The sequence below is a fragment of the Lontra canadensis genome, unplaced genomic scaffold (genome assembly GCF_010015895.1).
Source record: "Lontra canadensis isolate GAN:19392208 unplaced genomic scaffold, GSC_riverotter_1.0 scaffold5, whole genome shotgun sequence".
NCBI classification, from domain to species: Eukaryota; Metazoa; Chordata; class Mammalia; order Carnivora; family Mustelidae; genus Lontra; species Lontra canadensis.
Window position 1 is genome coordinate 41292703 of NW_022630999.1, and position 13890 is coordinate 41306592.

General features: G+C 34.8%; 1 protein-coding gene across 1 annotated transcript in view; it reads right to left on the reverse strand.

The window, feature by feature from the left end:
* The window catches only part of FBN2 (fibrillin 2), a 247610-nt gene that overhangs the window by 219641 nt on the left and 14079 nt on the right, over positions 1-13890 (reverse strand). The window contains exon 5 of the mRNA XM_032851970.1: positions 11221-11316. Coding sequence (XP_032707861.1) covers positions 11221-11316 — 96 coding nt within the window. The remainder of the gene's footprint in view (positions 1-11220; positions 11317-13890) is intronic.

The window sequence follows — 13890 nt, forward strand, 5'->3', positions numbered from 1 at the left end:
TCTACTTCTTAAAGTTCTATCAGTTTTCCCTTGATGTATTTTGAAGCGATGTTATAAAGTATGTGAACATTTAGGAATGTTATATCCCTTTAAATTATCATTATGAAATGACCTTCTTCAGGCCTGATGCTACCCTTTGCTCTGAAATCTACTTTCTTTGATATTAATTAACCCACTCCAGCTTTCCTTTGGTATCAGCCAGATATTTCTTTTTTAATCCTTTTGCTTTTAATCTATTAGTATCTTCTAATACCAGTACATGTCTTATAAGTAGCATATAACTGGATATTGGTTTTTTAATCCTAACAATCTCTGCGCTTTAATTGGACCATTCACATTTAAAATATTACTGATATGGTTACATTTAACTCTACCACTTTCTAATTGTTTTCTAATTGCCATTTGTTTTATCTTATTTTGCTACTTTGAGTATTTTTTATTCCATTTTATCACCTTTTGTTGACTTATAAGTTACGATTCTATATTTTTGAGTCCTCCTGAAGCAACTCTAAGTTGCTTTATGGCAGAGTACACATCTTTAATTTATCAAAGCCTGTATTCAAGTGACATACATTATGCTCTTTGGCAGTATAAGAACCTCCCAGCCTTTGTGTTGCATTTCATTTCACCACCACATCTGCTAAGAACTCCACAGAAAATTTAAATTATTTTTGCTTAAAGACAAAATTGCTTCTCAGAGAGACTTAAATACTAGGAAAAAATCTTATATCATCTATCCAGATATCTGTCTGATGCTCTTCATTCCTTTGTAGGGATTTATAGTTATATCTGGTATTATTTTTCTTCTGCTTGAGGGATTGCCTTTAACATTCTTTTTTCTTTTTGCCTTTAACATTTCTTGAAGTGCAGGTCTGTTGGTGACAAATTCTTTCATCTTTTTTATGTTTATAAAAGGCTGTATTTTGCCAAAGACATTTTCCTAGATATAGAATTCTAGAACTTTTTAAAAATTTCAGTATTTTAAGTATGCTGTACCAGTGTCTTTTCACTTGCACTGTTTTTGACAAGAACTTTTTTGTGATCCTTAAAATTTGTTTAACTTTGTACAAAAGAGAGTCTTTTTCCTCCAGCTGCTTTTAAGATTTTCTGTGTTTACATACTTAGGAGAAATTTGATCACGTTGTCCCTTGAGACCGTTTTCTCAATGTTTCCTCTGTTTGGGTTTCATTATCTTCCTATTTCTGTAACTTTATAGAATTCATCAAACTTCAAAAATGTCTGCCTATTATTTCTTCAAATATATTTTTTCTACCATCCACTCCTGTGCTAACTCCAAATTACATGTATACAAGCTCACGGAAGCTCACCGATATGCTCCCATATTTTTTAAACTTCTTTCTCTTCAGTTTTGAGCAATTTCCATTGCTACATCTTCAGTTTTACTTATCTTTACATCTACAACATCTAACATGCCATTAATCCCATCCAGAATATATTTTCCACTTGTGATATTATAGTTTCCATCTTCAGAAATTCAATTTGGATTTCACATCTCTTTTTGAGTCTTTCCTCTAGATTTATAGACATATGGAATATCCTCATAACAGTTTTAGTCACCTAGTCTGCTAATTCTAATATCCATGCAGGTTCTGGATTGATTTTGGTAAACTGATACTTCTTCTCATTATGTTCATACTCCTCTGCTTATTCGTAGAAAATGTGTCAATTATTCTATTTGTTTAGATGCCATATATTGTGAATTTTAATATGCTGCTTGATGTATTTGTATTCTTACAAATATTGTTGAACTTTGTTCTTGGATGTTTGATCCTCCTGGATGTTGCTTTTACGATTTATTCACCAGGACCAGAGCAACATTTAGTTGGTAGTGAATTATTCTCCGTTACTGAAAAATGAACTTGCGGGGTACTCTAAGCATTGGCCTGAGATAATGTAGGGATGTCTCCATCCTAGTTTGAGGGAAAAGCTGTATTTATGGGCTTGTGTGTGCTCTGAATATCTATTCCAGTTCTTTTAGATGATGCTTTCCTCTAGTCTCATATACATTCCTCACATGCATGTGTTGACCAGTATCCCACTGAAAATCTGAGAGGCCCTCTGAATCTATACAGCTCTCTCCTCTACAGAAAAACTCTAGTCCTGAGAACTCTAGCCATCTTAGTGTCCCCAGAGTTCAACTTCATCTCCTCAATTTAAGGAGTCTGTGTAGCTATAATGGAAAGATATTCTCAAACAGAAAGCTATGAAATTCTAGCCCAGTATTTCTTTCCCCATCACTGTAATTTATTATCTGATGTTCAGTTATCTTGAAAACCATTGTTTCCTATCTTTTGTTCTATTTTTCAGTTGTTTTCAGGCAAGGGGGTTCATCTGATTTCTACTAGTCCATCTTGGATGGAAATATAAGCCTCAACTTTCTTTTAAGCATTATGAGTTTTGAATAAATATTTTAGAAGATCATATATATAAATAATCTCTGGGTATATGAATTCAAAATTATAATCTGAAATTTATATACCAAAAGGATTTTCCTGGGCCATATAACAAGATACAAAAATACCAAGCTCTTTCATTCAGTTGGAATCATGCACCATGTTATCATTCTCATACTGAACAAATGAAACAATACAGTTTCACAGAATGGAACTATATTACTTCCACACAGCTGTGTTTCACTTAAATCATGTTGTGGTTAAGTGCATGAGTTCTGAGGTTATACCACTTGTGTTCAAACCTCACTTTTTCTCCTTTTATTGTCTGGGTAAATTTGAGCAAAATGCTCTACTTCTTTGTGCTCCAGTTTTGTTTTGTTTTGTTTTTAATCTCTTAATAGGATGTTTTAAAAAAATGGTATATTTGGGTTGTTACAAGTATTAATTCCTCTCAAGCACTTATCATAGTAAATATTCCACAACTGTCATTTTCCTTCAATATTACATCTTCCTTTCCAAATTAATACTAGCAATCTAATTTTACACAGCTATAAATCCAGTCTCAATAAAAACACAAAAACATATTATATCCATTGCTGTGATCCACCTGACAAGCAATGAGTTCAGAATGGTGTATCTGTCTGTTTCTCCACCCTCCATTCCTTTTTGTTTGCCACTCCAGAGTAACCTTTCCAGAGAACTACTTTCAAGTACAGAAGTACTTCATAATCTCTCTTCCCAGTGCCGGCTGAATAAAGGGCAGCCTCTTGACTCTGGCACTACAGACTTCATATATGAAGGTTCACGTCTATTTGACTCTGGCACTACAGACTTCATATATGAAGGTTCACTTCTATGCTTCTGTTTCACTAGGTGTGTCTTAGAGTCTCCATGATAAATAAGCCTCCATGAATGTTCAAAGGTCTCTACTGTGTCTATAGTTTTTTTTCAACCTATTTCTTTTACTGGAAACACCAGTGCTTATCCAGTCATGTAACTGGTGTGCCTTACTATATTGCAGTGTGTGAAGAAGGAACACGAAGGCAACTTCAAATAAAAATCTCTGCTCTCAACAAGTTCACCAGGTAAGCAACAGTCACAACACAGTGATGAAGAGAGCTATTCTAGAGGAATGATAGATAAAGGTAGATAAAAGGAGAGCATGCCTAATTTTTGCCTGAAAAATAAACTGAGGCAGGGGATGTGTGGTAGGCAAGGAAAGTTTCACAAAGGAACTTCTCTAACCTGTTTAAAGACCCTCCCCATCTCCTTCTATTAGATTGAGCCATATGCAAGACTATTGATTACAAGTATCTTGAGCAAAATAATCCCTATACATGTATCAGTTCTACTGCAAAAAGATCAGAAATAGACCTTGTGTACAGTGAAGGCAGAGACAAAGATCAAAGAGACCAGTTAAATAGTAAGTACTGGCCATAACACTGGTATTTACAGCACAAATACGTCAAAACAACGTTAAGTAGGGTCTAAAAAGTTCAACCACATAACATGCAAAGTAATGATAATGATACATACATCTTTCAGTTTATTGTTGTGCATTATCACAGAAAAACCTACAGAAGTTAAACAATGAAACTTAACATTGTTCACAACTGATGAACCTTGATCTGATACAGTCTCAGTAATCTGGGAATTATCTTTCTCCTTCATCAAGACAATTTTCATACAAGAAATCCTATCATCTCTTGCTTTCATTCTTCACCATTATAGCTTATCATTCACTGAGTACTTTCTCTGTACCACACCCTGGCTAGGCACTGTATCTCTCATTTAATTCTCATACCAGGAAGGTGAGCCTCCCTTAAAATATGGTATGTATTCCCAATAAGGATAGCATGAAACTTTATTGATATGACTTAAGTAATTAACAAAATCCTTTTACTCCCCATTAGAAATTCCATTTTTCAATTTTCCATTTTGAACAGCCATCCAACATATTTTTTTTTTTTTTTATAAATAGGGAGTCCAGTTAAAAGAGATTAAAATCAATGGCTACCACTTATTGGGTGCCAGGTATTATACGGTTTCATTTAAGGCACAAAAATAAGGGTCACATGAAAGACATGCATTTTATATGCAGGATCAAGGATCAGAGAGGGTAATCATTTTTCCAAGGTCATATAGGTCTTAATATTCAGTTCTGATTCTGACTACATGCTGTGTACTTAAAACATGGCAGATTTCAGTTCTGATTCTGACTACACCCTGTGTACTTACAGCACAACAAATATTACTTAGTGGACACCAACCATGTGCCAGGCACTCTGCCTCTTATATATCAGGAGCTGAATACATTGTTGCTTTCAATCTTTCCAACAATTCCATGAAGCACTTACAGGTCCACAGTTCTTTATCTAAAACCCTTGAATACAGATGCTATTTGGGAATTTATAGTGTTTGGGATTTTTTGGAATACAGTTGATCCTTGAACAACACAGGAGTTAGGGACACTGACCCTCATGCAGTTGAAAATCCATATATCACTTTTGACTCCCCAAATTTAACCATTAGTAGTCTACTGTTTGACCAGAAGCTTTGCCAGTAATATAAACAGTTGATTAACATGTATTTTATGTGTATTATATACTAGATTTTTATAATGAAGCTAATAAGAGAAAATAAAGTGCTATTAAAAATCATAAGGAAAATTCAGTTAATGTACTGTAGTACATTTACTGAAAAAAATCCACATATAAGGGGAGCTGCACAGTGCAAACCTATGTTGTTCAAGGGTCAAATGTACAGAGTACACATGAACAATTTATTATTTTTCTCTGAATCCTATATAACATTTCTTTTTATTTAATTATTAAATAAAAATTTCCTCTTTTCCTATTATTAAATAGGAAAAGAGGAAAATATTTATGGAACTACACACACATAAAATATCCTAATATTTAAAATTTTCTCTTGCAGCGTTCCCTGCCTCTAGGTAGATAAACCAAAAGCAAAGAAATCTGTAAATAAGGGGGAACTTAGAGCTGGAATAAATGAAAATGCTCACTGCTTTAATTCAAAGGAGTTTCAAAGGTAAAGCATTGAAGTCTAAGAGGCTGCCAACACATCTGATCTCACTGCACACATCTCAACAGCAGAGGTTTAAAGCAAAGACTGAGAAGCGGGAGCTCTGGCTTCTCCCAGATCAAATCATCAATGATTATCTTTCAAATGCAGACCTTTCCCTTCTAGAACCAAGCACCTTCACTCCTAGTCTCAGCATTACACCTTCCTTTTCTCTCATCCCTCCTTTCTTTCTTCCCACCCTTCCCTTCCACTTCCCACTGTCTGCTTTTTTGCTCTCATTTTCCTTCCCTTGTGTGCTTAAAGGCATTCAAGATAAGGATGTCATCTGAGCTAGTGCCAAAAAGTAAAGTTCCCACAGATCTTTTGGTATTTCTCTGATGCCCATTTAAGGTTAAGTTTAGCTTAGAGAGTGTGAGGTTATAAAATGTTCTTAACAGTCTCACAAGTGCAGAAATATGTGTATGTGTGTGTGCGCGTGCGTGTGGGCGCACTTGAGTTTGACATCTGTGGTTGGTAACAGTCTCTCTCTGTTCCTTTTAATTTCTTTTTCACTAAATCAACAGAGTGCAAGAGAAAGGCAGACATTTTATTACTATAAAACAAGTTCAGCTCAGTGATTGTCCTAACTGATACTTAAGTATGGAGTTTAAAGTTATTTAGCATAAAAGTCAATCATGATGTATCTTCTAATAACAATACAGGAGTTAGTCTAAAATGTTTTTTTCTCATTATAATGAGTCATATTGCTTTCATTCAGATTAACTGCCTGAAGACATTTCTAATTCTCACTTAACCAGGAAGTATTCCTGAGCTCTCACATAAAGTTGTCCCTACTCCTATTATTTACATATTGTATTCCTTTTTAATGTTTAAGAAGATGGCCACTGCTGTTAAGTTTGCTTTTCATTAACAGTTTACATTGTCTTTGCAGCCTGAGCTCCAACTACCTAGCCTAACATTTAATAAACACTCAAAAGATACATGAAAATATTAATAAATATATTTATTTCATTTAAAAATAAAAATTACCCTCCTATATATTCTAACTTATGGTTAGAAAAGCAAAAAGAAATAAAATCTCCAAAGCGCTAGGGGAAAAACAATAGATATTTTTAAGATCTGGGAATGCTAAAAGACTTTCTACACATAACACCAAAGGAATAAAACATAAAAGCCTTTTTAGAGGGAAATAAATGGAATATATCAAAAGCTTTAAATTTTCACATACTCAACAACTCAGCAGTTGCATTTCTATGCATTTCTAAGAATAAAATTGAGGTTATAGATTTATCTACACAGATTCTTATCACGGCATTGCTAAAACACAAATAAGCAACAAAGCAAAAAGAAAATCTGGAAATGACCCTAAATGTCAATTAATAGAGAAATATAATTATGGCATGCAGGCAGCTACCACAGTAATTGAGTTTAAGGTCTTAACTTAGATTGTCTGATACACTTTTTTCATCCTTACAAGCTTCCCAGCGCTACCATAAGCTTTACCTGGGCAAAGTTCCTTCATCTGGGACACCAAGAAAATAACTTTACAAATATGTCATGATTGTAGAGAATGTAGATGCCTGGCCCTCATTGTTACAATATGCAGCAAAACTATTTCAATCTATAATGTAATGTATTTCATAACACAAATGAGGAGCAGGATATAAGCAGATTTCACGTTACAAAAGGGTGGATTCCAGTAAGAATGGAAAGATCCCAATCTTCGTAAGTAATATAAGTAGAGTGGGAAAAAAGTATTCAAAGCATATCCCCCTAAATTTTGTAAAATAATTAATTCTGACTGGAAGAATTATGAATTACATGTTTTTGTTTATCATATTTTTGAAATTATTTCATAATAAATGTGTTTCTTTTAGATAAGAATATTACAGTGGAAGGAATTTTTTTCTAAAAGTACTGCTTATACATTTCTTCGAAGCATCAAATCCATAGTAGATAGAATCCTGCATAATATACCCACTTATTCTCTCACCATGCTCGCCTGTATTCCTGGTCACACTTATTTGTTGTTACTTCATAGGCTGAACAAACTCACCATGTGTACTTTATAATAAATTCCAAGACCATGAAATTAGTTAATTAACACATGCATCAATTATTTCTGAACACATTTAGGTCTGATCTACCTAATTCCCAGAATTCAGGAAAACCCTAGTTCGCCTGTTCCACTCTTATTTTTGGAGAATCTAGATATGGTTTGAGTAGGCTGAATAGCTGTCCCAGTTACTTTACTTCCTGAAATGTGGGTGGATGAACACAAATACACAGAATAACTCAAGAACTTATAATTCGACTTCAAGTTACCAATATGCAAAACTGAAGAGTAAGACTCCTTTCAGAGAGCCACCATCATCATGCCCACTGAAGTGGACAATAAAGGATGGGGTATCCACCTCCTAAAGGTCTCGCTTAGGCAGAACCGTAACACAGCATTTGAAAAACCACAATTCTGACCACAGAACCCTGCTTTACAATGGCATGAGTGAGTGAGAACCCTGTGACTGGAGATATTCAAGCAGAGGCTGAGGGACTCCTCCAAAAGGCTTTTAGACAATGAGATCATGCATGAGGTTCTTCAACTGGATGATTTTATGAAACTTACTCTGAAGAGAAATCCATCCCTGATTCATTTTACACAAAGACTTTGAAGTTTATATTTCATAGACTTTTAACTTTTGATCTCACCTTTTATAAAGTAGCTTCAGATTAACAAATGGAATTTTTCTTAAAAATATCAATAGATTAAAAAGTTAATCTCCAATGCTCCTTTTCAAGGTACCATTTACTGAAAAATGTACATTTTTAAGGAAATGTCCCTAAATACAAGGATATTTGAAATTTCACCAAATTTATGCACTTTTAAAGAAAGTCATGTTTACATGATAAAAACAGTGTGTAGTAATATATTTTGGATAATTTAAAAGAGTCTAGGATATATTTTTAACAGATGGTCCTCATATAAGCCTTAAGAAAAATTCAAGATTTCAACAATCATTTAAGTCAAAGAAACTGAAATAAGGACTTTTGGCTGGCTGTATTTGTGATGAAGTAATCACTACATTTTGTCCAGAAATTCCTTAGGTAAATACATTTCTTGCCTGCCCACCCAACCTCCACCAAATTTCTACTGATAAATAATAAGGTACATTTTAAATGTTCGAGGAAAAAAGCACCAGGTCTTGATATACAATATTAATTCCATTTCTCTGTATTCTCAGATATATATTAAGCACACTATTTAGCTTTTTTTTTTTTTTTTTTTCTTTAAATGCCATGTATTCGGAAAGAGAAGCCAAAAGACTGAGTCTCTACATGTGCCTTGGACACAGCAGAGTTGTCTGCCTTCTATAATCAGCAGTGGCCATAAGAACTCTTTCTTTAATGCTAAGTATAAAAGGTCATTGTACATATCAGCATGAGTGAGAAGAGAACTCCAAAGGGGTTCAGCTAACCCAGCACCAAGACTCAAGTTAAATACCATATTCATGCCAGCCACTCATTTACCACTCAGTCTCTGTCTCCAGTCCGGAAACCAGTCTGCCAGGAGCCTAGATAGCTGGAAGAGCAGCCATGTTTTATCATACAACTGATCCCCAGAGGCTAATTTCAAGGAAAACTATATGTGTCCTACATTAAGGAGGAAAAACATCCCTCATTTCACAAAAATCTTTTTTTTAAGAGAACAAAGAACATATATTTTGAAACTCCGTAACTGAAAAACACAATAGGAACTTTAAATGTTAACAGGGCATGTGAGCCTATTCATATTCATTACACTCAACATAAATGAACTATTCCTTGTATATGTGAGTAGACAATGTTTCTTAAGAAAAATTATCAACTCTACTTTTTACAGGAATTAGTTATTACATTCTAAAATATTCCACTGAAAATATCTTCTAAAAACGTGTAAGTTCGTATGTGCAACTCAAGAGTGAAAATTATTAACTTTGGAAGAAAAAAAGTTTTAGAGCTTTCATCTGAAGGTTAATAATTAAAAAGATTTTTAAGAAGCAAACACATGTTTTAAAAACATCCTTCAGTCCAATTCATTAACTAATCAATTTTGTAATTTCTTCTGAAAACATGCTACTGTACATGTAAGATATATGTATGTCTTTATTAGATTCCCATAAATGTAGTAAGAACTAACAAATCTAATGAATGGATAACTGTTGAAGAATGATGATGTAATGCCTGGAAACCTCTGACTTGAAACTGCCCAATTCCTTTGCCAATTAGGAATTGACCTTGAAATCTGCTTCAGGACGAGAGAACCTTTCTGGAAGGTTACATGACTTCCAGAAAAATGAACATCGTCTCCACCAATTAAAATTATGTTTGAAATTTTAAATTGAAATATTTCTCATTCTGTAGTATTTAAATAAACTTAACATTATGTAGGCAATCTGTGTTATTCCATTCGCAACAACTTACCTTTTCATGCTAACATTTCATAATTAATGTTTCTCCCCAAAATAAAAGCATCTGGTAAAGGCATTTATATTTGCCCTAAGTATAACCATAAACTCTGTCATTTGCGGAACGTATTTCAGTCCCAAGAAATCTCAATTACCTTAGGAATAATATAAATATCATGAGGTATATATACATACCAGTCTACGTTAAAAGGTTTCATACATTTTTCTTTTCAAACTTTAACAAGAATTCCAATTTCTCTATTTCTTCTCAAGATTTAACCCAAATACTAAGATGAAGTTTTTGTCAGGGTGATGAGTACAATTTTTTAAATACAAGGCTTCTTTGCAGTTTAAAACCTCTATACATATATAAAACCATCACTACTACTTATCTATAATATTTCAATGGCATAGTTTCATACATTCTCACGTTTCACAACAAAGAATGAATGCACTGTACAAATTTAGATGCTATGAAAAGCCCTGGGAAAATAAACTGAAGATGTATGTCCTTATGAGTGTTATGTAATACTGCTTCTAGTTTAACATTATTTTTACTCATATGGTTTAATGTTAAATAGTTATTTCTCACATTTTGTAAGATTAAACATCTTTATTTTTTTAAAAAAGATTTTATTTATTTATTTGACAGACAGAGATCACAGGTAGGCAGAGAGGCAGGCAGAGAGAGAGGAGGAAGCAGGCTCCCTGCTGAGGAGAGAGCCCAATGCGGGGCTTGATCCCAGGACCCTGGGATCATGACCGGAGCCGAAGGCAGAGGCTTTAACCCACTGAGCCACCCAGGCGCCCCAGATTAAACATCTTTAATAGGCCACTGGCACCCATTTGATTCCAGGACATCATTAATAGATCATTTAGCACATCAACACTGGAGATTTCCACCAGTCTACCAATCATGAGTTTAAGTACTATTTGTATTATGGTAAACTGGTTTCATATTGGCTTGACTGACCATTTACATGGGTAGACAATGCTGGATGCCTACTGAGCATTCATTCCTCCACTCCTTTTCTCTTGCCCAACAGAACTTCCACAGGCCTCCTGAACTGAGCTCACTCTGGGGCAAAAAACGGACATTCTCCAGTTGTTAGTTATGTCTCATAATCTTACCGTTCAAGTTATAGATATCATCAGAGATGAATAAAAATATAATTTCATCAGAAGAATTTTCTTTGGATAACCAAAAATCATACAATTTTGTTTATAAATTGTAATTGTATAATTACAATTATACAATGTTTTGGTTTAAAACAAAAAGAGACTTCTCCAAAAGGAGGGTCTCATTTCTCTTTTCTTACCTCTTTCGCACTGTGGGCCAGTGAATCCATAAACACAAGCACAGCGGTTAGGTCCAATACAACGTCCACCATTCTGACACCCATTTTCGCAGACAGCTGCACACAAACACAGCAAGAAGCTCATTATATGGTCAATCTCCAGGTACAGGTGACCACTGAACATCACAGGTTTGAACTGTGCTGGTCCACTCAAAAGTAGATTCTTTTCGATAAACACGGTACAGTGCTGTAAGTCTATTTTCTCTTTCTTAGGATTTCCTTCATCACATTTTCTTTTCTCTTGTTTACTTTAAGAATACAATATATGGCACGTATAACTTAAAAAATATGTTAATCCACTGTTTATGTTATCAGTAAAGCTTCCAAAAAACTATTAGTAGCTAGGTTTATGGGGATTTAAAAGTTATACACAGATATTAAACTGTGTGGAGGACTGGCACCCCTAAGCCCTGTGTTGTTCAAAGGTCATCTGTACCATACAGCATAGAGGCAGCCCATAATGGATCTTTTCTCTCAAACACAAGTTACAATTTGCATGCACATTTAAATAAATACACGTAATGTATATTGAGACAAAACCCTATACAATTCATGTAAATCACATTGTGAGGCACACATCTGGCAAAAGTTTTTTTTTTCTTTCTTTTAAACAGAATCACAAGGATTGGCTGGCTCAAATGCTCACACTGTCAGAATGTAACTAACCAATTTGTTATCTTACTTCTATTACCCCCATAATCAATCTTCATAGGTAAGAAAATAAAATATGGGGAAATGTAGGAAAAAGGGGACAGACAATAGGCAGCAGAGAGACAGGAAAAAAGGGAGGGATGCGATATGGAAAAATAAAGAGGATATGGCAACAAAGAGAAGGAAAAATCAGAGAAGAAAAAAAGCCCCACCCTGCAAGAAAAAAGACTGGGTGAGTAAAAGAAAAGAAAAATCTAACATGAACATTGTGGCGGGGGGAATACCTTCAATTCATCAATGAAACACCAAGAGATAACTAATGTGTAGAGTATGTACAGGATATAAAAGGAAAGAAGGAAAAACCTCAGTGTGTCAATATGATAAATATTTTTGTTAAAAAAATTAACCCCAAATCCCAAATTTTTAAGATGAACACAGGCAGCATACATTCCTTCACTCCTTTCCACTTGTCACCAGGGAGACCAGGATTCAGTTCAGGCTCCGTGGGCCCCAGAGAGACAGAGAGCCCGAACTGACCCTGAACAGCTCCTCTTCCCCACTGCACCTCCCTCAGCAGCCTGGACCACAAAGAGAAAACCACTCTATAAAGACCGTTCCACAAATTCCCTGAAAAATCACCATTCCTGAAAACTCCCCTGACAGCACTGGAATCCAAGAATCATGCCTTCTCTGAGAAAAAATACTGGTACTAAGAGCTTGTCTATTAATCCACCCACCTTGTCAAACATAAAAACCATCCTCACAGATAAAGGATTATATTCTATGAATTGTGCCCAAAAAAACAGAGCTTCAAACATTAAAGCCAAGTGAGGGGGCAAAGGACAACTGTGCACACTTTAAATGAGGTACATATCAAAAAAGGGAAGCTCAGTAAATAATCAGGTATCTAAAAATGCCAAAGTGTTGCTATCTCCATACCACGAATAATGAGCTAGAATACCTATTCTCATCTAGAAAGCATCCAAGTGGCCTCTGTTCTGCTAACAGTATAAAATGAAAACATACTTTGAAACAAAAGACTTCTTTATCTTAAAGCACCACTGTGCTAGTGGCTTTAAAATTCTTTGTATCAGGCTTTGCTGAAAGGCAAGAAGGATTCTATGTAAATTCGCACAAGTGCATCTTTGGAAGAACCACACCTTTCTGTTTCTTCACTAGTGCCTACACAGCACTTGCAACTCATCTCTGTCCTGAAATATGGGCCGGGCAATAAACAGGATGAACAAATACAGAGGATAAAGGAAAGGAAATAAAGGACATGAGAACCGTGAGAAAGATGGGGGTGGACAGGAATGTGGAAGAAAACAAAAACCTGTCAGAGAAGTCTCAGTGGCATGGAACTCCATAGAAACAATGGACAGCACTTAAACATTTCAAATGCTAAAAACACATATTGCAAAGAGGTAGCCTTTATCTAATGTAATTAATTATGATGTGAGAAATGTACTTTAAATATCATCAAGCTGTAAAAAATATAAATGGAAATCACTTTCCCCGATGTGCTCCCTCATGAGACCCATGCTAGCCTTTAACACATGATTGGGAAAAAACATTCATGATTGACATTCAGGATGCACCCCTGGACTAGGTGGAGAAAGTGATTTTCTCAGGGCTTCCCAAAACAGACTTCTAACTCCCAGGTAGGAGAAGAAGACTACTTAATCCTTGAGTTTCTCCTGAGGAGCCTGTCCAGTACAAATTAAACCTAATCTAATCTGTCTATGTTAGAAGGACAATGTCTCTCTACTCATTACTTCTTTTTTTTTGTAGAAAATATAGTTAATGTTCATAAAAAATTATGTAAACATACAACATGATTTTATTATTTTAAATAAATATTTTTTTAAATTCTCAATTTTAATATGATAAGTATCAGCAGACATACCCCCATTTTAACAAAAGACCTTTGGGATCCTCAATAATTAAAAAAATAGATCTATAAAGAGCTCCCATGAACAA